At 40.0% G+C, this 27,884-nt stretch overlaps 1 protein-coding gene and 4 long non-coding RNA genes across 14 annotated transcripts; 1 reads left to right on the forward strand and 4 right to left on the reverse strand.

Annotated features, from left to right (window-relative positions):
* Window positions 1-7,588: 7,588 nt before the first annotated feature.
* Window positions 7,589-11,914, reverse strand: LOC124273415. The gene is made up of 2 exons (XR_006897647.1): window positions 10,790-11,914; window positions 7,589-7,871 (listed from the first exon to the last, which is right to left on the reverse strand). It is a non-coding gene; the product is annotated as an uncharacterized LOC124273415 (long non-coding RNA).
* A 7,057-nt stretch (window positions 11,915-18,971) lies between these two features.
* On the reverse strand, window positions 18,972-27,685 carry LOC124273354. 4 transcript variants are annotated; one of them, XM_046708601.1, is made up of 4 exons: window positions 25,547-27,685; window positions 23,187-23,300; window positions 20,698-20,775; window positions 18,972-19,222 (listed from the first exon to the last, which is right to left on the reverse strand). In XM_046708601.1, exons 1-4 carry the CDS (start codon window positions 25,584-25,586, stop codon window positions 19,158-19,160), a joined length of 297 nt encoding a protein of 98 aa, XP_046564557.1. In that variant the 5' UTR covers window positions 25,587-27,685; the 3' UTR covers window positions 18,972-19,157. The 4 variants fall into 4 exon arrangements, 2 of the variants coding, with proteins under 2 accessions (XP_046564557.1, XP_046564549.1); XM_046708593.1 differs by having other exon boundaries at window positions 25,514-25,622; XR_006897627.1 differs by lacking the exon at window positions 23,187-23,300 and having other exon boundaries at window positions 25,547-27,681.
* Window positions 21,769-23,180, reverse strand: LOC124273375. 2 transcript variants are annotated; one of them, XR_006897629.1, is made up of 5 exons: window positions 22,950-23,180; window positions 22,707-22,752; window positions 22,468-22,638; window positions 22,332-22,433; window positions 21,769-22,229 (listed from the first exon to the last, which is right to left on the reverse strand). It is a non-coding gene; the product is annotated as an uncharacterized LOC124273375 (long non-coding RNA). The 2 variants fall into 2 exon arrangements; XR_006897628.1 differs by having other exon boundaries at window positions 22,673-22,740; window positions 22,911-23,180.
* Window positions 23,299-25,577, forward strand: LOC124273379. Of its 4 annotated transcripts, XR_006897632.1 has the most exons (6): window positions 23,299-23,754; window positions 23,970-24,012; window positions 24,916-24,958; window positions 25,088-25,302; window positions 25,389-25,431; window positions 25,475-25,557. It is a non-coding gene; the product is annotated as an uncharacterized LOC124273379 (long non-coding RNA). The 4 variants fall into 4 exon arrangements; XR_006897633.1 differs by lacking the exon at window positions 25,389-25,431 and having other exon boundaries at window positions 25,518-25,557; XR_006897630.1 differs by lacking the exons at window positions 23,299-23,754; window positions 23,970-24,012 and having other exon boundaries at window positions 24,846-24,958; window positions 25,518-25,577.
* LOC124273402 lies at window positions 23,857-25,223 on the reverse strand. Of its 3 annotated transcripts, none has more exons than XR_006897645.1 (3): window positions 24,640-24,701; window positions 24,167-24,553; window positions 23,857-23,951 (listed from the first exon to the last, which is right to left on the reverse strand). It is a non-coding gene; the product is annotated as an uncharacterized LOC124273402 (long non-coding RNA). The 3 variants fall into 3 exon arrangements; XR_006897646.1 differs by lacking the exon at window positions 24,640-24,701 and adding an exon at window positions 25,199-25,223 and having other exon boundaries at window positions 23,937-23,951; XR_006897644.1 differs by lacking the exon at window positions 24,640-24,701 and adding an exon at window positions 24,769-24,827 and having other exon boundaries at window positions 23,937-23,951.
* Window positions 27,686-27,884: the final 199 nt, after the last annotated feature.

Genomic DNA, 27,884 nt, shown 5'->3' on the forward strand with positions numbered 1-27,884 from the left:
AAACTGCAGTTAGTCATCTCCCTGGAAAACGATGTTTTCAAGATGATATTAAACAGGTATGTATAAATGAAAAAAATTTCAAAGCATCAACACAACCTTGGAATTTGACGCTGTGGAACTGTATAGAGTGAATCATAGGCTCAATTGTTTCGCGGGGGTGTGAAGGATATGTCGTTTTCCTTTAATCACAACACTAGACATTGTCAGAATTCGTTGCAACGCGGCATTAAAACACAAGATATCAATGCAAGTGAATATAGAATACATGCTGCTTAAAGTGACCGACGAGACATATATGTAAGGCTTCTCTGTTATTTTAAACAACATGTGTTCCCATATCTACAAAGAAGAAGCGTTTACGAGGACGGACGGTATAGTAGAGAGGTATGTCTGAGGAACACTTCATTACCTTAAATAGATTAGCCTGGGCCCTCATCATTGCTAAGAAATGGAGAGTTCCGAGGATATGAATCTACTTGAAATAAAACCACTGAAAATAACCATAGAGTGAAGATATCGATAGACACAAAAGACCAATAATATTGATACCTTATAAATGCCACATTCAAGAAGATATTAATACATATGTGAAAAAAATACAGAGTGGTTTACACGTTCATAGCCACACAGTTGATGAACAATAAAGTCTTGCAACACCTCATTACCAAAACGCCACGAGGTGTTCACTTGCAGAGTAGACGGCGGGAATGTAAAATGTCCTCTTGTTGAGAAAAACTGCTATTCACAAAAATGCTTTCAATGAAAACAGTTATCAAGAATCAAGAGTTTTTTCTCCATCGCTCAGATGAAGAATCTAAATGCAGCAAGGCTACAACTTTCATCAAAACTATTGATAACCCAAGTCAATGCTACTACCATTGCGTCTGCAAGCTATAGTGATAGTTGAAGGTTTCGTTATGTTGATCATGCCAGAAGAAACGCCGCCCTGCAATATTAGTCCTCGTTTCCACGCCCCATTGACAGATGAAAAAAGTTGAAAGAATTGTAAAGGAAAAGAAACTATTATTTTCATACATAAATTTAGTTACATAGTGATAAATCTATAACGATTGTTGTGCTCAGTGTTACAAAAGGCATCGTCTGTGAAATAATCAGATGTTTTCACTCTTACAACAGAGGTATATGTCAGTTATTGTCAGTCACAATTATGATACCTTCAGAAATTTCAAACAAACCTTGATGGCGGGCGATCCGGATTCGATTCCTGGAAATCTCACCGTTACGTTGATCGTTAGACAAAATAATTCGTTCTATTTTACAGTTCATCCAGATGCACAAGTGGGTAATCATCCAGCGCTGCCAAAGCCCCACAATTTGACAATGTTGTCTTGATATATTTTGCAAATTAGCATTTACCAGCAAACATTTCAATTTTGATATTTCCAATTTTTGAAGGCCTGTGAATCGAAGATTCGGTTGGGAAAACGTCGAGTATTCCAACAATTGCTAACTAACGGAAATGTTCTGATCCTGGGAAGCAAGATACGTACGTCAGTAAATGTGACGTAAATATGGTTGGAGCCATCATGACTATTGATGAGCTCAACTATACCACATCCAGGTGGGTATGAGGTGAAAAGAGCATACTGATTACCCCTCTGATGCCCTACACGCATGAGTTAAAAGCCGTCACATGTATGGATGGAATAGGAAAACGATACAAGTTTCTGCTCTACGATTGTTTTGTACCAATAAAAACATCATGAAAACACCTGCGCGAGCACACTTCTTCCAAGAAAGCAAGCAGAAAAATGGAAGAAATAATGTGTAACAACTTGTTAACACTGTGTATCTGTTTACCACATTGGTCTTAAATTCGCATTTAGAGGGGCCCAAGATCTAAGACGGGGACCAACGTCACAGTGCAGGCTTGGAGTGAATTCACATGGACGCTACTTGTGTTATACGTATGATATTTCAAAAGCAAGACGGGTTGAAAAGCGTGAAGGTCGAATCCAAATCTGTTCTAGAAAACAGAACAAGTCCAGAGTGATGTGTCGTAAATCTCTGAGAAATATCTTCAGCATTGCCCCAACAATACAACTGTTCCTTCATTTTATTAGCGCCCTTTGAAAGATCCTCGGGGGAAATATGTGTCTTTTGTGAAACTAAATATCGAGAAACATAAGTTGTCAGAAACTGTGTAAAGATTCAGGACTGCAGGAATTGGGAACAAAACTCTTTGTAAGGGCGCCAACATCATCGTCTTACTGACGTTGGAATAAACGAAAAGCTGAAAACGGAAGTTACCGGTCATCGTTCCTAAGATGTTCTCAATGACAAAATAATGAGTATTGGCCAAAAGGAAAAAGCGAGTTTAATTCTACTTGGAAACTCATTCATTGTACCTCATGCAACTGCGGCCGCATCAACAGAAGAATATAGTTTGGTGACATTTAACGTTAACATTGGAACCTGTAAACAATGAACATTGGTATACAGTTATATGATATATAAACACTTGTTTTGTAGTTCACCGTTGAAGTAATAAGAACAAAGAGGTGTGTCTTCTTGTCATTATGTTGAGAAAACATATTGTGGGAATGGACAATATGGAATGGAATGTTTTATGCCACAAAGTTCATATTCAGAAAATGTAAAGTTTCATGAAGTGAAATCATTGTCATGACGTCATATTACTATGTATCATTCTTAATACAAACATTGTATTGTATTGGATAGCTTTACACATTTTAATGATTTGCAAGCTCAGTTGTATTTTACCGTCTCGTCTATTCTCTTCTGGGTGATGTTTCTGTTAGGCAGCAGTAATGAGTGAGTGTTTGCTGTTTACGAGCAGGTATTGGTTTATTGGAAACGTGAACAATGTTTGAACTATCAACTTGTTATTGTCGTTACTTGACGATTTCCAAATTGATATAATAAGTTAACCCGAAAATCTATTTGCAAGCGAATTTAGCGTTTATCAAGAAATAACGAAAAATCATTTTACAATTAACAATGTAATTAACAAGGTGTATGTATTCTTACACATTGCCTCAAAGTGGATATAATGACAGAATAGAGAGTCAGTGTAAAATTCAATGGCAGTATAAAATAAAGAAGATACTCTACAAGTCAGGGATGATCATATTTACCGAGCGCAACAGTGGTCAATCTTCAAATATAGACCCAGGGTGGATATTCAGTTTGATTTGATCATCACACAAAATAGCTTGATGATGCGAGATGATACTGACATACGCTTGCCTACTTGTATGGTCTTCAAGAATATGAAACGCTGTGCTGGGTTACTCTGCGCTGTTCAAACTGAATTTAGCTTGAGTCAATTGCAAACGATATTTTTGGGCCGGAAAACAGTTACTGTATGAACGCATTTCATAAACGCGTTTTGGTCCATGCAGCTGTCGGAAACTGGAGAACAGCTATGACACGCAACAAACATTCACGTTTGTCTCAAAAGGTATTTCTGTAATGTTTTCTTAACCAATTCCAGTTACTCTATCTGGCATATTTCTACCAGTCATGCAGGGTTTTCAGTGTGCGATGTGCCTGCATACAAACATTGTGATGTCCTATAAAATTGATCAGAAGAACGGTTTATCATAAAATATTTAAACAGACAAATATCAGATTTTATTATACAAATTCTGTAACGGTGAGATTGGTGATCTTTGGGAAGTTCAAGAGTTCTGTTGTACGCTCGTCACGAATACATTCTCAGAAGCGATATGTCATTGGAACACTGCTTTCTGTGGACATGGAACAATACTCTCCCCAGTTGTAAACCTATACGAATTATAATCCTTGCATTCCTCTGCATTGAGACATTGTATACTGTGATAAAAGTTCTTTTCGTGGGATTTATGTGAACGGATAACTCAAGAATGCTAGTGTAGACCTTCCCAGAGAAATGACTCATAGATTACTTTTTATAATCATATATTAATCAGAATGTAGGATATTCTGTGTAACTGGGTTTTCCTCTAAAAACGGCAAACACTTTATAACACTTACCGCTTCGTTTAGTCTGACTCCAGTATAGGTGAGAGTGATGAGATGTAGAATGGAGATGTACACTGAAGTTGCGGCTATACTCATGTTCAGTAAAGACTTCTCGTCGTTGATGCTGCTGTATAGGCAAAAACACACAACGAGGAAGGAGCTGACGTAGCCAGCAGCGATGTATCTGGACATGAGGGAACGCACATGTTCCACCAGATCTGTTAAGGATGCATGGTAACCTCGAATGTCCTCAATATCCTCTTCTTTGACGGACCCTTCAGAAGCCCTTGTCAGTCTCAGCGTGCAATTATCATACTCATAAGTACGAAGGAGGGAGATGGACAAGAACAGAAGCAATAACGAATGGCTTAGCAGAGTGGAATAGCCACCAACTATCGACGTCAAAACGAGTCAAGGCCAAATGAAAATACTGGTCGGTTTATTGATTGATTGATTGGTCGTATCATACATCATGTTCATGGTTAAGCCATTGGCGACAAAGACAAATGCCGCGAGAAACCCGATACATACACATGCCCTCTTCATGCTGTCAAACCTCAACCGCAACTGTCGAAGACGTTCATAGAATATGCGAAGCTTGTTGTAGATGTTGGTACTCAGACCCCAATACGTCACACATAACAAAGCTAAAATATTATCAGCTACGGCAAGACTGATGTCCATGAACTATTCAGCTCTTGTATAGAATGGTATCATCTGGATAAAATACAGAATGTAAAATATGCAAACCAAACTTGCATATATCCGGGAAGCTACCAAATAGACGTTACACCAGGTGGCGGACTTTGGCTGCTGATAGTCCCATGATAACCCGGACAATGCTATCAGTTTCTGGATACTTGTCAGTGTGTCCTGTACATTATCTGTTTCACTGGATGTACCAACGGTATTTCTAAATATCTTCAACATCTTCGACAGTTTATGAAATAAGCAATATTTGTCTTTGCTTTGTAGGCTAGGTTTCCAGTTCGGTCTGTTCTCCACTACGTCTCACCAGTATTTGAAGGAATAGTTTTAATTAAGATCAGTTTATATTTGTGTTGAGAGCGATTGCTTACCTTGGCTGTAAAAAGCTGTTAATGAGCCGATTAATCAATCAGCCAAGCTGCTTGGCATAAATTGTTTGTTGTCAAACGTTTCCTTACTTCTTCTAATTACCCTCAAATGTGTTTGCTTTAATATACCATCCCCATTGAAACTGTTCTGACAGGATGACAACAAACATGAAGATCAATAGATATTCTCAAAACGACGGTGAAAACAAACAAACCAAATTGTAAGAGATACTGTTACTGGTTATAGTTGTTTTACAATAATGAAAGAGTTGGGAAGTTGTAGTATAACGCAGTAAATGTTATGGCCGTCAACGATCTTGGAGTACGAAAGGGGTAGAGATAGGAAATTTCAGAGTTGACGTTATTGAGTATGCAGCTTCGATCTGTCAAACATTCATTCACTCGGCGAGGCATGCTGTTTACGACTATCTCTGTGTGTACGACTACCTCAGCGAATCAGCCCTGTATCTCTTGCAACCCATGGCCACGTTCAGCCGACATTGTCGTTAGACTCTATGGTTGACTGTGGTTTTGTATGGATGCTGTGCTGCTGGAGGTAAGAATTCACAATTCGTGCACGAAGAGCAAGCCCGCTGTCTTGAAGATTTCATGGAGCGGCATTTTAGAAGGTTTTTGTTGTTGTTGTTGTTGTTTTTTTCATTCAATATCAGACCTTATCTGAAAATAGTTTGTTTTGTTTTTTGTTTTTTCATGAAAAAATAAAGTCTTCCATCATAACATTCGTTACATAATGACACATACAAATAATATAATCATCCAACATATCAGGCTGTGAGGCAGTTAGACCTCCGATATATAATGGTGTATAGGGTGTTGTGTATAGCGCCACATCCAACATATCAGGCTGTGACACAGTTAAACCTCCGATATATAATGGTGTATAGGGTGTTGTGTGTAGCGCCACATCCAACATATCAGGCTGTGACACAGTTAAACCTCCGATATATAATGGTGTATAGGGTGTTGTGTGTAGCGCCACATCCAACATATCAGGCTGTGACACAGTTAAACCTCCGATATATAATGGTGTATAGAGGTTGGTGTGTGTAGCGCCACATCCAACATATCAGGCTGTGAGGCAGTTAGACTTCCAATATATAATGGTGTATAGGGTGGTGTGTGTAGTGCCACATCCAACATATCAGGCTGTGACACAGTTAAACCTCCGATATATAATGGTGTATAGGGTGGTGTGTGTAGTGCCACATCCAACATATCAGGCTGTGACACAGTTAAACCTCCGATATATAATGGTGTATAGGGTGTTGTGTGTAGTGCCACATCCAACATATCAGGCTGTGACACAGTTAAACCTCCGATATATAATGGTGTATAGGGTGTTGTGTGTAGCGCCACATCCAACATATCAGGCTGTGACACAGTTAAACCTCCGATATATAATGGTGTATAGGGTGTTGTGTGTAGCGCCACATCCAACATATCAGGCTGTGACACAGTTAAACCTCCGATATATAATGGTGTATAGGGTGGTGTGTGTAGCGCCACATCCAACATATCAGGCTGTGAGGCAGTTAGACTTCCAATATATAATGGTGTATAGGGTGGTGTGTGTAGTGCCACATCCAACATATCAGGCTGTGACACAGTTAAACCTCCGATATATAATGGTGTATAGGGTGGTGTGTGTAGTGCCACATCCAACATATCAGGCTGTGACACAGTTAAACCTCCGATATATAATGGTGTATAGGGTGGTGTGTGTAGTGCCACATCCAACATATCAGGCTGTGACACAGTTAAACCTCCGATATATAATGGTGTATAGGGTGGTGGTGTGTAGTGCCACATCCAACATATCAGGCTGTGACACAGTTAAACCTCCGATATAAATGGTGTATAGGGTGGTGTGTGTAGTGCCACATCCAACATATCAGGCTGTGACACAGTTAAACCTCCGATATATAATGGTGTATAGGGTGGTGTGTGTGTAGTGCCACATCCAACATATCAGGCTGTGACACAGTTAAACCTCCGATATATAATGGTGTATAGGGTGGTGTGTGTAGTGCCACATCCAACATATCAGGCTGTGACACAGTTAAACCTCCGATATATAATGGTGTATAGGGTGGTGTGTGTAGTGCCACATCCAACATATCAGGCTGTGACACAGTTAAACCTCCGATATATATAATGTATAGGGTGGTGTGTGTAGTGCCACATCCAACATATCAGGCTGTGACACAGTTAAACCTCCGATATATAATGGTGTATAGGGTGGTGTGTGTAGTGCCACATCCAACATATCAGGCTGTGACACAGTTAAACCTCCGATATATAATGGTGTATAGGGTGGTGTGTGTAGTGCCACATCCAACATATCAGGCTGTGAGGCAGTTAGACCTCCAATATATAATGGTGTATAGGGTGTTGTGTGTAGTGCCACATCCAACTATTGTGTCTTATATCCAACCTATAATATGTGTTCCCAAAGTTACACCAGTGCCATTAACTAACTAGTCAATATATAACTAAAACAAAGATAATTTTTCAAAAGGGGAAACAGGCATTTTAGAAGTTGGTAAGTACAATATTGACAAACGTTATGGATAACAACTCCTTTCGTAAGTTATTTCGTAAGTGCAACTTTTCGATACAGACTCTTGTACGATACATCTTCTTCGCAAACACATACTAAATGAATAGTAAGGGTGGTTATAACGTCATCACTTGCGGGGTAGATTTGCAGGTGCGCTGTTATCAGTCTCTATATCTCCATATCTGCGGATCCATATTATCGTTTCAAGATATACGTCATTTGTATCACTGGATAGAGAAACGATAATAGGAAACATCGTTAATGGGAATCATTATCGATATGAAAAGTGTATAATCGATAATATCGTAAATGAACTATTGTGATGAAGTAGTTGAAAATGTTGCTCTAAAATCACAAATGTTGGTCTTTATTCATGGGCTGTTCCTAAAGTACGATCAGGACGGCGTTTTGACGTTGATCCAAGCCTTGATATGTCAGCACTGATATGACATATGTTGATTTCATTCATATTTGCAGTCATTTTTGCTCAAAGTTACCTCTCCGATATTTATCGATAATCGATCTATATTCATGTAACAATGATCGATCTCAGTGATCTGTATTGATTGCCAGACCTACCGAATATAATACAAGCAGGACGCAGTGTATAGCATTTTCCTACACTTTGTATTGCAAATACATGTTGTACTCGAGTTTTAGCAAGAGCTTCGTCTAGTTGCAATCGTGTTCTCAAATCAGTGTCTATAGTTATAGTACTGAGACATAATTCCCATGACAATGCATCAGCAATCACAACACTCCGAACTTTCAACTGCTTAAAATGATTTCAAAAGTAAATTCATGCGACATGCAATTAAAACATTCAACGTGAAAAGACATTATCTTAAATGTACAAATAGTTTCACAATGTAACGACTGAAGTATGTTGTGATATATATCCGTGTTGAATTGTTTACATTTATCGTAAATATGTTGTTCTCATAAAAGACTATCGAGGGCAGAATAAAGGAAAATGACTGATTTAACCTTAAGCAATGATTAATACTGACTGGGGACAACAGGAATGGGTTGTGCAGATTATTCCTCGCCAGGCAAGCTGATGTAAAATACAATCATTACCTCCCTTTGATCACGAATGTTCTCACGTTGAGAAGAGATATAAATCTACATATCGCCGTTGTTTCCTAAGTAACAGATTTAATTTTGATATGAGTGAGTGAGTGAGTCCATGAGTTGGTTAGTGCGTGTGTGCGTGCGAGAGTGGGCGAGTGCGTGCGAGGGAGAGAGCAGTGGCGGAGGTACATCTGTACACACAACGTGTACAGGTCAATACAAACAATGGCTGTGTCAAGGCTGGCTAATATTACAGTTACCATGACTAGTCATCTTTGGTGTGGGGGAAAAGACGTCTCACACGTCCCTCCACGAACTCCTGTATGTTGCTGAAACATGCGACAGGCCAACCCGTGATAAGGTTCGCAGGCTAAAGGGACACAACTCAGCTCACATAAAACGTAAATGGTACTGTGACTTGAAGCAAACATCTACCAGTCTCACTGAATTTTACTGCGTAGGATAGGTGTATTTCCGTGTTAACAAGATACCCAAGTGACTGAAAGTGAAACATACACGACAAATTAGACAAGTACTACTTGTAAACATTCACCACTTGACCATTTCCTGGTATTAGTGCATCCCGTTCGTTAGAGCTCGTTTGTAACGTTGCTTGTTTGTAAAGATATTATTTTGTGATACAGTTTATCTGTGACGTTGTTAGTTTTTGACATTGTCTAGTTATTGAGGCGGTTAGATTCCGAGTCTGTTATTATATATCGTGTACATTATGTTAATTTATACTGTTAGTTTGTGATGCTGTTAGTTTGTGACGCTGTTTAATTGTGACGTGGTGCGGTGAGGTAGCCTAGTGGTTAAAGCGTTGGCTCGTCACGCCGAAGACCCGGGTTCGAATCCCCACATAGGTACAATGTGTGAAGCCCCTTTCTGGTGTTTCCCCGCCGTGATGTTGCTGGAATATTGCTAAAAGCGGCGTAAAACCAAACTCAGTCAGTCAATCAGTGATTGTGACGTTGTTACTTTGTGACACTATCAGCTTGCGATGCTGTAAGTTTGTGACGATGTTTGATTGTGACGTTTTTAGTTTGTAGCATTATCAGCTTGTGATACTGTTCGATTGTGACGCTGTTTGATTGTGACGTTGTTAATTTGTGACACTATCAGTTTGCGATGCTGTTAGTTTTTGACGATGTTTGTGACGTTGTTAGTTTGTGACACTTTCAGTTTGCGATGCTGTTAGTTTGTGACTGTTTGATTGTGACGTTGTTAATTTGTGACACTATCAGTTTGCGATGCTGTTAGTTTGTGACGATGTTTGTGACGTTGTTAGTTTGTGACACTATCAGTTTGCGATGCTGTTAGTTTGTGACGATGTTTGATTGTTGTTAATTTGTGACACTATAAGTTTGCGATGCTGTTAGTTTGTGACGATGTTTGTGACGTTGTTAGTTTGTGACACTATCAGTTTGCGATGCTGTCAGTTTGTGACGATGTTTGATTGTTGTTAATTTGTGACACTAGCAGTTTGCTATGCTGTTATTTTGTGACGCTGTTTGATTGTGACGTTGTTAGTTTGTGACGCTATAAGTTGGCGATGCTGTTTGATTGTGACGTTGTTAATTTGTGACACTATCAGTTTGCGATGCTGTTAGTTTGTGACGCTGTTTGATTGTGACTATCACTTTGCGATGCTGTTTGATTGTGACGTTGTTCATTTGTGACACTATCAGTTTGCGATGCTGTTAGTTTGTGACGATGTTTGATTGTGACGTTGTTAGTTTGTGACACTATCAGCTTGCGATGCTGTTGGTTTGTGACGATGTTTGTGACGTTGTAAGTTTGTGACACTATCACTTTGCGATGCTGTTATAAAATTAGTTTGTGACTGTTTGATTGTGACGTTGTTAATTTGTGACACTATCAGTTTGCGATGCTGTTAGTTTGTGACGATGTTTGATTGTGACGTTGTTAGTTTGTGACACTATCAGTTTCCGATGCTGTTAGTTTGTGACTGTTGATTGTGACGTTGTTAGTCGGTGACACAATATGAAGGCCAGAATTTGTGAGGCTGTTAGATTTTGAGGCTGATAGTAAAATCTGCCCATCTTACCATGTGAAGATGAGTTTGGAACACTGGTGTGTTTTGAAGCTGCAATGAAATGATGGTGGTCCCTTAATCATCGGGTCTGGACTTGAAAATCCAGTGACTTACATGTACAACGCAGTTTGGATGGGACGACATATTACGTCCAAAACAGAGATGGGATCTACAAAACCGTTGATATTGTACCATATAGGACGAATTCCCCGCATTCCCTACAAATCAAGTTCATTGTGTACAAAACAGAACCTTGCAGTGAGTCGGTGACAGTGACAATCATTCCCAACAAAATACATCGTGAAACAACACACTGTTGCATCTTCGAAACAAGACAAATTTATAAAAATAAACATTATTGAGAACTGCGGTTATTTCATGCCGCTTGTTAATAAATCAAGAGATATAGAACTCGAGTAACGGACTGCAAAAGGCCCTTAAAGTATTAGTTAACCGTGACTCACCGATAAGTAGCTTACAGTAATTCTCCGATCACGAGGTAAAACATGAGATCATGGAATGATATTACTTTGAAAGAATCAGAAGTTAATGTTGTATCGGGACATGTGACAAGGGCGGAGCAGGCTCGAACACCTTAAAAGGACACCGTCAACACTAGCAAAGTGGTGCGGGTTTCAAAGTCAGAAGAACGTTCGCATCGCGATCGTTGCAGTTCCACATTTGGTAAAGAGCCTGCCCTGTCCTGTCCAGTCCGAGTCACCGTGTGATGTAGAGAGGGGTTCAGTAAACCCATGTGGGTATGGAGCCTGGTGTACGTTAATCATTGCAGGAATGTGCTCCAGTGCATGAATGTGGTGTGGGCAACTAGCAGTCACGGTCGTCCGATCCCTCATTCATTTACTTAGCATCCCTCAACGGACTATGTGAATATAGAGTCCGAGCTTACATCCCCCAGGACACCATATGGAACGGCATATACGATTAGGCAGCTGTTGTAGGATCCACTGACGCCTGAATATATCTATTCCGGTTGAGACACTATCAGCGCATTTGCATGATTTCGTAATGACAACGTGTGAAATGATCTGTTTGATTAGCATTTTAGAAGTTGATGGATAATAGAAAAGTATAATACTTTATGCATTCATTCCCTCATATTGTCTTATTTAATCCCTGTTACATGTATATAAGTCGGTTCTGTGCTGTATTACATTACTTTTGTTTGACAACGGTATAAGAACCTATACCGAAACGTCGCATCATAACAAATGAGGTGAGGTGAAATTGGGTTTAACATCGTGCTTGAGAATATTTCGCTCATATGACGACGTGCATGCGTGTGTATGTGTATGTGCGGCTGATTGTACTAGCCCAGACTGAAGCTGGTTTTATAGTGCTAGCCCACTGAGATACCATGCCGCAGTGAAGCATGAATACCCCACTCAGACACTTTATACTGACTCCGAGCCGACCAGTCCTTGTTGTACCTATTAATGCCGAGCGCCAGACAGGGACCAACAAGTACCATATTTGAACGTCTTTTGGTATAACGCGGCCGGGGATCGAACCCGCGACCTTCCGCTCTCCGGGCGGACACTCTAACCACTACACCACGGAGGCGGTCTTCATAACAAATAAAGAAGTTGTTATCCATAAAGTATTATACTTTTGTAACGTGTGAAATATATATAATATGCTCTAGTGGAGCACGTCTTGGATTATGTATAGATGGATGCAATGTGGTTTGAAAATCTTTTAGTCCTTTAACCCATCAATAAATATTCCACTACAAACGGTAAGGGACAAGACTTAGTTCATGGTCTGTGTTAAGTATTTGAGTCTCACGAACACCTTCGATTTTTCTCTTAGGTGGAGTTGCATTAATGACATATATTGGAAATGTTTCAGTTCAATAATTATTACAGTTAGCGGCACCTCTACACTTACATCTTATACAGATATACTAGTGTTCTGATGACAGCTAGTGTGTACACACTTGTCGATATCAGATGCTAAACAGCCCACCTGTGTGGACACCCAATTTCACCAAAATGTCGCGTTGTAAAGGATTTTAAGGCATTTTTAAATGAGGCGACAAGGGGTTATATATTGACCTTGAAAATTTGTCTCGCAAATTGTTGCTGTGGCAATACCGGTTGCTATGTATTGTCTCTCATTTCACTTTTCATCTCAAGCTGCCAGCACGTGATTTCCCGAAACAAACTTAATTTTTTACTCAAGTTTTGAACTGAGTTTGACAATTTGAAACAGCTGAATTTCTCACTCAACTACATTTCTAAAATCAAAATGTCAAAACAACTAAAGAAACCAATCTACTAAACTATGTTTGAGTTGAATATCGATTTCAGTTTGTTTGGGAAATGCATTTTCCTACATAGATGTATCATCAGAGAAAAATTATTCATTATTTTTCAAATTACATTTTGTGAAGTTTCTTTTTTGACTCAGTATATAATATGCACAGGATGGGGCTGTACCCAGTCGTAGAGGAAGTAGCGAAGACACTGGAAACCGTAGACGGGTTTCGGTTGAAACAGTTATGTGACGTAAAACGCAGCATTGTACAAGAAGTAGCATAGGGCTTTCAATGCCCTGGATGGGGGTTGATACCGCCCTTATGACAACCAGCATGGGACTAGGGGCGGTAGGTGTCGGGTTGTTGGCCACCATCGTAGCCGCACCCATAGTGCTAGGCATCGAAATAACAGCTGGGGTGTCAGGGTTGGCGGGGTTGGTGTTTAGGTTTGCATCATGCAGACTGCATCGTAAAGCGTTGAAGCACGACGAGATCAGGGTTCTGGCAGAAGCAAAGCTGAACATGGTAAGCGACCACATCTCCACCGCACTCACTGACAGTAAAGTTTCCGAGGAGGAGTTTCGTTTTGTCCTCTCTGAACTCGCAAAATATCACGAAATGAAACGAGAGATTCGAAACAATTCTCGTAAAAGCACTCTCATCAGCGAAGACGAGAAAAAAAGTACATAGAACAGGGGATACAACAAGCCCAGCAAGCCTTCATTACGAAAACCAAAGAAATCACAGTAGATTCACGTTAAACTGTTTTGCTGAGATCAACATCATGTAGGGCAGCCACGGGCCGCCGTCAGATAGGAATCACGGCACAATATTGCCCCCAAGCAAAATATTTGACACTTACTGTTGAGTGATCCGAATAGTGTCCTATCACATTAAACTGTTTCCTGTCAACACGACATAGTGTCATGTGATCAGGAAAGTGTTGGTTCGCGGTCATATTGACCAGAAAGTTAACTGGGGGTTCAACCCTGGTATATACAATAGCAGGAAGAGATAAGGGCCTGACAAAAGCTTTATTTCATAATTGAAGCTTTACAGAGGGTTTTGTTGGAATTTATCTCGTACCCCCAGTGTATGTACTACTCCATAGTGTTTCCACTGACTTGTGAACTGAATTAATTTCGGAATACAACAACCATGTCTTTGTTGTGTGTGAATCTCACACCTAGTACTCTTATCGATTGATTCCAGGTTAACTATTTAGTTTCAACTTGGAATCAACATATAATAATATGAACGTAGATGCGATTTTTGCTTTTATAAGAGTATGGTTAAATGAGTCACTAAATAACATTTCCGGCAGACAGATCAACTCGTCGTGATTGCTTCCTGGTGGGGGGTATCCCCCCCCCCTCCCCTCAGCGACGCTACCTGTAATCAACATTCTTTCCTTCTTTCCTGTAATCAACGTCCTTCGTTTGAATGACTGGGTAACTAGGTTATATTATCCTGGGTGAAAATAATGCCCGGATATTCACGTGTGGTAGGAAGGAAAATGATATGCTAATCAATAACATAGCTGATTAAACATTGTAATCAATGCATCGGATGTTCCTGGTCAGAGACAGGCCAATTGTTATCTTCTTAGTTAGTTCACATAATATCCCGAATATATCTCTTCCGGTTGAGACACTATCAGCGTATTTGCATGGTTTCGGAAAGACAACGTGTAAAAAGATCGGTTTGACTGGCATTTTTGAAGTTGATGGATAACAGAAAAGTATAATACTTATGGATAACAACTTCTTTATTTGTTATGATGCGAGGTTTTGGTACAGCTTTTTATACCGTTGTCAAGCAAGAGTAAAGTAATACAGCACAGAACCGACTTATATACATGTAACAGGGATTAAGTAAGACAACACGAGGGCATGAAGTGCTGTATTACTTTACTCTTGCTTGAGAACAGTATAGAAGCAATACCGAAACGTCTCATCATATCAAATAAAGAAGTTGTTATCCATAAAGTTATATACTGTTCTAACGTGTGAAATATATATAATATGCTCTAGTGGAGCACGTCTTGGATTATGTATAGATGGATGCAATGTGGTTTGAAAATGTTTCAGTCCTTTTAATCCATCAATTAATATTCCACTACAAACGGTAAGGGAAAACGATTCAAGACTTAGTTCATGGTCTGTGTTAAGTATTTGAGTCTCACGAACGCCTTCGATTTTTCTCTTAGGTAGAGTTGCATTAATGACATATATTTGAAATGTTTCAGTTCAATAATTATTACAGTTAGCGGCACCTCTACACTTACATCTTATACAGATATACTAGTGTTCTGATGACAGCTAGTGTGTACACACTTGTCGATATCAGATGCTAAACAGCCCACCTGTGCGGACACCAAATTTCACAAAAATGTCGCGTTGTCACGCATTTTAAGTTTTTTTTAAATGGGGCGACAAGGAGTTATATTTTGACCTTGAAAATTTGTCTCGCAAATTGCTTTTGTGGAAAATACCGGTAGCTATCTATTGTCTCTCATTTCACTTTTCATCTCAAGCTGCCAGCACGTGATTTCCCGAAACAAACTCAATTTTTTACTCAAATTTAAAACTGAGTTTAACAATTTGAATCAGCTGAAATTCTCACTCAACTCCATTTCTAAAATCAAAATGTCAAAACAACTAAAAAACCAATCTACTAAACTATGTTTGAGTTGAATATCGATTTCAGTTTATTTGAGGAAATGCATTTTCCTGCGTTTTCTGAAATTTGAGTTATTTAAAACGTTAACTTTACTCAAAAACTCAGACTTTGGGTTGTTTCGAGAAATCGGGGCCAGAAGACCAATACTGTGTGTGATGATCACATACTCTGCCTGTCTATAGTTGCTAGCTTGTTTGAGTGGCATTTTAGAAGTTGAGACGTACAATATAGAACAAGTTTTATGGATAACAACTTCTTTATTTCGTGAGTGCGACGTTTCGATACAGATTCTTGTACCGTTGTCAAGCAAGAGTGATACATGAAGTGTAGGCGCTGCATATATATACTGTATATAACAATGAAACAACATAATAGACAAAGGAAACAACATAATTGCCATGATTGGCTAAGCAGTAAGCTGAAGAAGCCAGTGAGTACACAAAGGATAGTGAATGGAAGCCAGAGATGTAGTTACAATGAGATGTTTAAACAATAGATGCGATGTTTATACAATAGATTGGGCTTGGTGGAGGAGTGGATCATAAGCTGATGGAATGAAGTATCCTTGGTCACGGCTGATGGTGGGCTTGTGGCGTTTGATGTGAATGGCTTCTGTGAGCTTGCGTTTAGTGAAGTCCGTTTGGTTGTTGGCGAGAATGGTGATGTCGGACCACTCTATTTGATGATTGGGGTTAGCTTTGATGTGGTCAGAGATAGCTCACTTGGTGTCGGAATTAGCAACAGAGGTGCGATGTTCTTTGACTCGGGTGTTGATGGGTCGGGATGTTTCACCTATGTAGCATTGTCCACAATCACAGTTTATTTTGTAAATAACATCAAACGCCACAAGCCCACCATCAACCGTGACCAAGGATACTTCATTCCATCAGCTTATGATCCACTCCTCCACCAAGCCCAATCTATTGTATAAACATCGCATCTATTGTTTAAACATCTCATTGTAACTACATCTCTGGCTTCCATTCACTATCCTTTGTGTACTCACTGGCTTCTTCAGCTTACTGCTTAGCCAATCATGGCAATTATGTTGTTTCCTTTGTCTATTATGTTGTTTCATTGTTATATACAGTATATATATGCAGCGCCTACACTTCATGTATCACTCTTGCTTGACAACGGTACAAGAATCTGTATCGAAACGTCGCACTCACGAAATAAAGAAGTTGTTATCCATAAAACTTGTTCTATATTATAGTTGCTAGTTTGATTACTGTTGCTGAGAGTGAATATTACCATCAGTTTGTTTCTTAGTATAACAACTGTTGGGTTTTTTTAATTCATCTCAGAATGTGGACTGCAACGTTGTGTTGACATAGTGTTTCCACTGATTTGTGAACTGAATTAATTTCGGAATGCAATAACCATGTCTTTGTTGTGTGTGAGTCTCACACCTAGTACTCTCTTATCGATTGATTCCAGGTTAACTTTTCAGTTTCAACTTCGGAATCAACATGTAATAATATGAACGTAGATGCGATTTTCGCTTTTATAAGAGTGTGGTTAAATGAGCCACTAAATAATATTTCCGGCAGGCAGATCAACTCGTCGTGATTGCTTCCTGGTGGGGGTTATCCTGACCCGGGTATTCACGTGAGGTAGGAAGGAACATGATATGCTAATCAATAACATAGCTGATTAAACATTGTAATCAATGCATCAGATGTTCCTGGTCAGAGACAGGCTCATTGTTATCTTCTTAGTTATTTCACATAATATTGACCAATCAGAGAGCAGCTTTGGGGTCAGAAGTCAGCCATTTGTGCCCGGTTTGTTTGTCAGAGCGACTCGACGTTCCATATGCAATACAGAACTGGGAAGTTGCATGCATTCAGATTGATAGTTTATTTATTCTAGCTAACGTGGATACCATGAGGAGATGCAGGGCGAGCGGTGCTGTGGGGGTGTCTGCCTGTGTCTGGATATATCTGACACTCGTGGTATTAATGGACTAGCAATTATAGAGCTATGAAACAAGGACCTACGGGTCAGCACGTTCATATTAAAACGCTGAGCATTCGCCAGGAAATATCAGGGTTTCTCAGTTGATCATAAAGAGACGATACAGAGGATGGGTGTGTCAACATGACATGGATAGTTGTGCTTGACTCTAAAACAACAGACATTACTGTGTAGTGGGACAGCATCCCCCCCCCCCCCCATTCCCTACACCTCATGTACTTCAGACAACATAGTTTTTAAATAAACACGTGTAGGGCAGTTGTATACTTGATACAGTTCCTGCACGGTGTAAACGATTCCTCATCCACTCATCATTCACTCAGCAACTTATATTTGAAAGAGCACATGGAGAACAGGTTAGTTTGAAATAATGCTGTGACCACTGGCATCCTTATCCTGGGTAGATCCGTGAACCATACTGTGGCCACTGGCATCCTTATCCTGGGTAGCACCGTGAACCATACTGTGGCCACCGGTATCCTTATCCTGGGTAGCACCGTGAACCATACTGTGGCCACTGGTATCCTTATCTTGGATATCAACATGAACCATACTGTGGCCACTGGCATCCTTATCCTGGGTAGCAGCGTGAACCATACTGTGGCCACTGGTATCCTTATCTTGGATAGCACCGTGAACCATACTGTGGCCACTGGTAGCCTTATCTTGGATAGCACCGTGAACCAAACTGTGGCCACTGGTAGCCTTATCTTGGATAGCACCGTGAACCAAACTGTGGCCACTGGTATCCTTATCTCGGATAGCACCGTGAACCATACTGTGGCCACTGGTATCCTTATCTTGGATATCAACATGAACCATACTGTGGCCACTGGCATCCTTATCCTGGGTAGCAGCGTGAACCATACTGTGGCCACTGGTATCCTTATCTTGGATAGCACCGTGAACCATACTGTGGCCACTGGTAGCCTTATCTTGGAGAGCACCGTGAACCATACTGTGGCCACTGGTAGCCTTATCTTGGATAGCACCGTGAACCAAACTGTGGCCACTGGTATCCTTATCTTGGATAGCACCGTGAGCCATACTGTGGCCTCTGGTATCCTTGTCTTCTATAGACGCCATGAACCATACTGTGGCCACTGGTATCCTTCTCATGTTTATCTGACCTCCTACCTCACCACCGTCTCCCCCATAACATCAACGTCTCTCCCGTCTAAATCAACCTCTCCCACTTTCTCTTTCCCCAACTCATGATATAACTGAAACAAGCATAAAAACAATCAATTTTCTATAAAAGAAACGTTTAATTGTTTGAAAGAAAAACGACAACGATACTATCAGTGTTTCAGAGCAGATGGCTTTCCCACGTCATGAAAGCACCGATGCCGTCCAAGGGCTGGTACAAACATCCGGAGACGTCAGTGACCAGAGTCAGAAAGACGTCAGAGTGAGACGTCACGGTACGTCACGCAGCAGTCACTGGATGAGCAGCAACAAGGAAGTGGCGACCAGGAGGCACAGTGACACAGCCATCTCACTTCCTGAAACAGTTAAAAATAACAACCTTCGAGAACTCGGAAATATTGTATGTCTTCACCAGAAAAAAAGTATCTGATATCTGTGTAAGAGGCAAAAGAGTGAGTGACTGTTGTTTTAGGCCGCTTTTACCAATATTCCAGCAATATCATGGCGGGGGACACCAGAAATGGGCTTCACACATGGTACCCATGTGGGGAATCGAACCCGGATCTTCGGCGTGACGAGCGATCGCTTTAACCACTAACTATCCCACTCATGTCTCAGAAAGGTATACAAAATATAATGCACGTACATCTGTGTTTGCAGTGTCTTAATATAGAATTCAGCACATCATTGTTGCATTGAACATATCCTGGATGTAGATAACGTTTGTATTTTTGTCTGTATTGAAAGTGAGTGACTGAGTTCAACTTTATGCAGCTTTTAGCAATATTCGAGCAATATCAGGGCGGGGGCACCAGAAACTCGCTTCACCCGTTTTACTCATGAGGAATCGAACCTGGGTGTTCGGCGTTAACCACTAACTATCACACCTCCCCTTACTGAAGAGTAACAATACGAGGAAGTAACAGTAAGACCGCATGAAAGAATACCCGGAAGCAAATGGCTCACTGCCCCAGTCAGCATGACATCACATTATCTTGTACATTTCATTTCAAGGACAAAACAACAATGCCAACTTTATAGCTTGTACCACGCATGCTTTACAGAACCGCACTTGTAAATACAGAGGGATAAAACTGAGTTGATACCCGTAAAGCAGCTTTACCAATATACAAACCAAGGCTCTTAATATTCATGCATTGCACCCATATATTGTCACACTGTGGCTTGACGGGTGGGTCATTCTAGTGTCTTGTCTTGCGATCGTGCATTATCTTGTACATTTCATTACAACAAAGGAAAAACCAAAAAATGCCGACTTAATAACTTGTACCACGCATGCTTTATAGAACCATCCTTGTAATTACGGGGGAATATAATTCAGTTGATAGAGTAAGTGAAGTTTCACTTTCACTCTAATTCTAGTGTCTTGTCGTGCGTTCATGCAGTGAGATGGCCGTGCATTAATGACTGTGTTTATATCTTAAAACTTTAACCTGTAGCTTGCAAGAGTGCATAAAATGTGTCTCGGCACATTAGTTTAAAAAAAAAGAGGGATGGAGAAAGGATCATTGTAAAAGGTATTGATAGCTTTAAAGGTATTTTCCTTTAAATGCACGGATATAGGCGCGGTTACAAATACCCACTATTATTATTATTATTATTATTATTATTACTAAGAATATCAGCGGCATAGAATGGCACATTGCGCCCTTGTCAGTCTCGTCTGTGTTCATTTCATTTATAACATTCAATGTTTTATAAGAAGCGGGAAACTGACAAATATGTTATATTAGGCAATGAAATAATTTCCGTAAATGATATCATGTGGAGCTGTGGTATAAGAGAAGCATTTATCTTCAGCCTAACTTACCATCAGAGGGGGTAGTCGCTGATGTTGGCGTGGTGGTGTTGTTTGCTGTAGTTAGTACCATCGTCTGGCATAAAATGGCTGCAAGAACAAACCCTGACGGTTAGCATGTGCGGCTGCATGGTCCCTGTATCCAACGGCTATGAAGTAACAGTAAGTTGGGCTCAACGCTCACTGCATTTCAGTTACATTACAGCATGTGAGCTAAATGTGAGAAGGTGCTTGAAACAATTTCCCAATGAGTTTATTATAACTTACGATAATAAATACAGAAGAAAATAAATAATAGTCTGAGCCTGTAAAAATGATTTGAAACAGATTTCTGTTTACATAAACACTGCTTTGAAAAGTGTCTCAGACAAATCCTGAGAGTTGGTTTGACGTGACAGAGAAAAGACGAAAGCTGATGCAGGTTTCAGACAGATGCACCAGTGGTGAAAACAAATAATATTTGTGATACAGACAAACCCAAATACAAAAACCCGAATGTCAGACTCCTCAAACTCAGGTTTCTATCGCGTCAAACGTAATTCTACTCAAATACCTCCGTTATGATCCCCACCCTTTCCCGTCTTTCCTGATACTTGACGTGCTGTGAAATATAACCTTGACGACAAGTGAACTACAATACAAACCCAGTAGAAGGCAGGCGCAGATCATGACCTTCATGTTGATAGTAAGGGCAATAGAGGAGGAAGTGGAACATCACCCCGTCACACACACATTTATACCACTCGCCAGGTCACATGACCACAGCTGTCTCTCGGTTGCCAAGACAACAACAAGGAAAAAGCGGCAGGAAGTGTCCATTATCAGTATTCATTCCTGAATCGTGTCTGGGTGTTGATAGTAACAAAAGTAAACTAACCCTTGTGTTTATTGCATGGATCAATAGTAATTCTCTTGGGATATTTGGTTCGGTTGTTTTTTTACCGCCGCACTCCGCGATATTCCAGCATTATGGCGGCGGCCTGTAAATAATCGAGTCTGGACAAAACACTCCAGTGATCAACGGCATCAGCATCGACCTGAGCCATTGGGATACGATGACATGTGTCGACCCAGTCAGCGAGTCTGACCACGCGGTCCCGTTTGTCTCCTGTTACGACAAGCATGGGTTGCTGGAGAACAATTCTAACCCGGATCTGCACGTTCCCAGTCAAACACGTTCTCTGGTTATGGTTCAAGGCGCCCACCTTGTATGATATATTTGCCTGAACCTTAATTTCTCAAAACTACTAACAGGAAAAAGTGAGTGAATGAGGGTACAAAATGAAAGTAGTTTCAATTAGTATCATATGCAGCACTTCACCTTCTCAGTGAAACTGAAAGTTGAACACTTTTGGAGGATTGAGTCCAGTCAAGGATTTCAACCCACACTCTCTGAGTAAGATACGCAATACCTGTACGTGTCACAGTGACTGTTTGCACACCAATACATGTCCTTTCACCAGTCTGTTTGCACACCTATACATGTCTTTTTACATGTCTGTTTGCACACCTATACATGTTCTTTCACATGTCTGTTTGCACACCTATACATGTCCTTTCAGCAGTCTGTTTGCACACATATACATGTCCTTTTACATGTCTGTTTGCACACCTATACATGTGCTCTTACCTGTTTGTTTGCACACCTATACATGTCTTTTTACCTGTCTGTTTGCACATCTATACATGTCTATTTTCCTGTCTGTTTGCACACCTATACATGTGCTTATACCTGTCTGTTTGCACACCTATACATGTGCTCTTACCTTTTTGTTTGCACACCTATACATGTCTTTTTTACCTGTCTGTTTGCACACCTATACATGTGCTTTTACCTGTCTGTTTGCACACCTATACATGTCCTTTTACCTGTCTGCTTGCACACCTATACATGTCTATTTTCCTGTCTGTTTGCACACCTATACATGTGCTTATACCTGTCTGTTTGCACACCTATACATGTGCCTTTACTTGTCTGTTTGCCCACCTATACATGTGCCTTTACCTGTCTGTTTGCACACCTATACATGTCTTTTTACATGTCTGTTTGCACACCTATACATGTACCTTTACCTGTCTGTTTGCACACCTATACATGTGCCTTTACCTGTCTGTTTGCCCACCTATACTTGTACCTTTACCTGTCTGTTTGCACACCTATACATGTGCCTTTACCTGTCTGTTTGCACACCTATACATGTGCCTTTACCTGTCTGTTTGCACACCTACACATGTCAATATTCCTGTCCGTTTCACACCTATACATGTCTTTTTACATGTCTGTTTGCACACCTATACATGTCTTTTTACCTGTCTGTTTGCACACCTATACATGTCTTTTTACATGTCTGTTTGCACACCTATACATGTCTTTTTACCTGTCTGTTTGCACACCTATACAATGTACATGTCCTCTTACCTGTCTATTTTCGCACGTATATGTCCTTTTACCTGTATATTTTGGCACCTACATGTCCTTCTTTTCGGTTCTATTGAGTTACCTGCCCATTCGGCGCTTACACACGTTCGACCTCGTCTCGGAAGAGTTCTAGTGTCCGTCTGTGTGTCCTGATCACCCCGAGCACGATCCACAGACCCAGCTGCTCCCCCATTCACTGAAATATACAATCAACTCAATGTTAGATTCAACCGTCATACTCCAGACATTATCTGGTGTTGAACACAAGGCCCAGTGGACCAATAGTGGTGATGGTGTATGAATGGATCATGGTAAATCAATAATGACACCAGGTGTTCGTAGAAAGGATAAGCACATCCTGCTATCAGTATGGTCACAATTTACATATCAAGGTGCACCGTGTTGAGATATTTTAGCCAACATTCACATATCAAGGCGCACTGTGTTGTAATACTTTAGCCCACATTCACATATCAAAGTGCACTGTGCTATGATAATTTAGCGTACATTCACATATCAAGGTGCACTGTGTTGTGATACTTTAGCTTACATTCACATATCAAGGTGCACCGTATTGTGATAATTTAGCCCACATTCACATATCAAGATGCACCGTACTGTGATAATTTAGCCCACATTCACATATCAAGGTGCACTGTGCTGTGATACTTTAACCTACATTCACATATCAAGGTGCACTGTGCTGTGATAATTTAGCCTACATTCACATATCAAAGAGCACTGTGTTGTAATAATTTAGCCTACATTCACATATCAAGGTGCACTGTGTTGTGATACTTTAGCTTACATTCACATATCAAGGTGCACCGTATTGTGATAATTTAGCCTACATTCACACATCAAGTTGCACCGTATTGTGATAATTTAGCCTACATTCACATATCAAGGTGCACTGTGTTGTGATACTTTAACCTACATTCACATATCAAGGTGCACTGTGCTGTGATAATTTAGCACACATTCACATATCAAGATGTACCGTACTGTGAAAATTTAGCCCACATTCACATATCAAGGTGCACTGTGTTATGATTCTTTAACCTACATTCACATATCAAGGTGCACTGTGCTGTGATAATTTAGCCTACATTCACATATCAAAGAGCACTGTGTTGTAATAATTTAGCCTACATTCACATATCAAGGTGCACTGTGTTGTGATACTTTAGCTTACATTCACATATCAAGGTGCACTGTGTTGTGATTCTTTAGCCCACATTCACATATCAAGATGCACCGTACTGTGATAATTTAGCCCACATTCACATATCAAGGTGCACTGTGCTGTGATAATTTAACCTACATTCACATATCAAAGAGCACTGTGTTGTAATAATTTAGCCTACATTCACATATCAAGGTGCACTGTGTTGTGATACTTTAGCTTACATTCACATATCAAGGTGCACCGTATTGTGATAATTTAGCCTACATTCACACATCAAGTTGCACCGTATTGAGATAATTTAGCCTATATTCACATATCAAGGTGCACTGTGTTGTGATACTTTAACCTACATTCACATATCAAGGTGCACTGTGCTGTGATAATTTAGCACACATTCACATATCAAGATGTACCGTACTGTGATAATTTAGCCCACATTCACATATCAAGGTGCACTGTGTTGTGATTCTTTAACCTACATTCACATATCAAGGTGCACTGTGTTGTGATACTTTAGCCTACATTCACACATCAAGGTGCACCGTGTTGTGATACTTTAGCCCACATTCACATATCAAGGTGCAATGTGTTGTGATAATTCAGCCTACATTCACATATCAAGGTGCACCGTATTGTGATAATTTAGCCCACATTCACATATCAAGGTGCACTGTGCTATGATAATTTAACCTACATTCACATATCAAAGAGCACTGTGTTGTAATAATTTAGCCTACATTCACATATCAAGGTGCACTGTGTTGTGATACTTTAGCTTACATTCACATATCAAGGTGCACCGTATTGTGATAATTTAGCCTACATTCACACATCAAGTTGCACCGCATTGTGATAATTTAGCCTATATTCACATATCAAGGTGCACTGTGTTGTGATACTTTAACCTACATTCACATATCAAGGTGCACTGTGCTGTGATAATTTAGCACACATTCACATATCAAGATGTACCGTACTGTGATAATTTAGCCCACATTCACATATCAAGGTGCACTGTGTTGTGATTCTTTAACCTACATTCACATATCAAGGTGCACTGTGTTGTGATACTTTAGCCTACATTCACACATCAAGGTGCACCGTGTTGTGATAATTTAGCCCACATTCACATATCAAGGTGAAATGTGTTGTGATAATTCAGCCTACATTCACATATCAAGGTGCACCGTATTGTGATACTTTAGCCTACATTCACATATCAAGGTGCACTGTGTTATCATACTTTAGTCTACCTGAACACGTCTTGTTACACGGTGATGTTCTAAATGCCATTTAAAGACTTTGGTGATGTTTCCGTCTGTGACGTCGGCCCTAAACACAGCTGACTACCGTCCTGAGGCACAGGACTATTGCACGTGCGTATTGTGTCCATCGTCATCCTGTCCGTGCACTGACCACTCGTCCACTTGTCCAGTTGTTCTCGTAGGACAGGATATTGTTCTCACGGGACAGGAAGTTGTTCTCACAGGACAGGATATTGTTCTCACAGGACAGGATATTGTTCTCACGGGACAGGATATTGTTCTCACAGGACAGGACGTTGTTCTCACAGGATAGGAAGTTGTTCTCACAGGACATGATATTGTTCTCACAGGACAGGAAGTTGTTCTCACAGGACATGATATTGTTCTCACAGGACAGGAAGATGTTCTCACAGGACAGGATATTGTTCTCACAGGACAGGAAGTGCCACCATTGCTGGGAAGGCGGTTGTTACAGGACCTGGATCTGGTAACGCTGCGTCTGGCTGAAGGCAGGAGGGACCACTCCACACTGACCACTGTAGGTATCGCATTGTGTGACCTCACATGCTATACTTACATACCGAATCCTGAAAACCGTGTCACATCCGCATAATTCTGAAACACGCCAGTCTGTGAAATCAATTTCGATGAGCATGTTAAACGATTGATATATGAATTGCATTTAAGCCTTGGAAAACAAGCATAAAATCATACTTACTTTCTACAACAAAAGTCATTCAGAATTACAGATAATGTGAAACTTTTTTGACAGATGGTACTGCTAAACATATTTCGGTGATAAAACTTGCTATCAAATGTTCTCCGAGAATAAATTAGTTGTACAGATAATACGGTATATGTGCATTTGCTGTTCTATTCACATTTGCTATAAACAATTTTTCACTCTTTAGAGTGAGTTAGTGAGTAAGTGAGTGAGTTAATATTTAACGTCACATCGGCAATATCTCAGCCATATCGTGACGAAGACAATTTATACAATGAAAATGAAATCTTTGGAGTGAATATGGAGAGGACGAAAGTGTATACATAGCAAAACACGGAAGTGACAAAGTGATATATATAATGTACATATTGTGGTAAAGCAAAGCAGTGGGAAAGCAATATAGAGGGAAAGCGATACTTCCTTAATGCCCGAGGTATGCTGACTTTCAGTGATCAATTTCTGTAATATTCACTGCTTTTTGCTTTTTACTGAGAAATGTTCACATTTTGTAGTTAACAGATTTGTCAGATATTTATAAAGAATTCTATATCACGATCACTTAATGTGTTTGCTTTTGTCGTCGTTTATTTGATTAAGACGATCCGCATGCACCTCAACGCAGTTCGACCGTGTGCGAAATAGGCTTCCCAGAGGAATGCACACGTAAAATCTCCAAATCATCATCACTCCATGGAAACTCCGGTGATTATGAAAGAATATATCAGAGACTTAATAGCAATTTCTTTAAACTTCGAGTCTTGTGTTCCCGGGCGTTAATAAGAAACATCTCTTCACTTGTAGACATGATCTGTGAGACGGAAGATTACGTTTCCAGTTATATTCATAATACTATCCTATTGTTCTTAATAAACAATTAATTAAGCATTTATTATACAATTCAATTTTCTGTATTAGTAACCAGTGTAAGTATTCGTTGCATTGGTCATCTTGCAGATTTGGACTTGACGCCGAATATGTGCTGGTCAGTTTGTTATGACAATCATATGAATTATGATGAATGTATAATATACAGATACATATTACACGTGTATACTGATATGTTTCCGTAAAACTACAGACATATTGGATAAATATCAAGTTAAAGTCACGTACAAGGTATTTGAGATCTTCATGGTAAGAAAATAGGAACGGAATACTTTGTAGTTTTAAATAAACTGATTTCTTATCATTCCTTTCCATCGAAAAGCATATTCAAAGCTAACATAATTGTAATACCGATTATTTGTGTCGGGTGAGACTAGATATAAGCTGGACCAGTTATATTATTAGCTTTTTGTTCAAGCAGGAATATACTGTTATGCATCCATGTATCCACCCATCCATGCACCCATCCATCCAAACATCCACCCATCCACGCACCCAGACACGCGCGCACGCACAGACACAGACACACACAGAGACACACACAGAGACACACACATACACACATACATACATACATACATACATACATACATACATACATACATACATACATACATACATACATACATACATACATACATACATACATACATACATACATACATACATACATACATACATACATACATACATATCGACTGCCATGGTACCATTGTC

This window comes from Haliotis rubra, unplaced genomic scaffold (assembly GCF_003918875.1).
Source record: "Haliotis rubra isolate DU_JTF1 unplaced genomic scaffold, ASM391887v1 Scf1033, whole genome shotgun sequence".
NCBI lineage: Eukaryota > Metazoa > Mollusca > Gastropoda > Lepetellida > Haliotidae > Haliotis > Haliotis rubra.

Coding starts and splice junctions, on each gene's coding strand:
- LOC124273354 (XM_046708593.1), bottom strand. CDS start 25,586: ATGGCATTTAGAACATCACCGTGTAACAAGACGTGTTCAGGTAGACTA. Junction 23,301..25,513: donor TGATAACACAGTGCACCTTG/ATATGTGAATGT, acceptor TGTATATTTCAG/TGAATGGGGGAGCAGCTGGG. Junction 19,223..20,697: donor AGCGACTACCCCCTCTGATG/GTAAGTTAGGCT, acceptor TAACTGTTTCAG/GAAGTGAGATGGCTGTGTCA.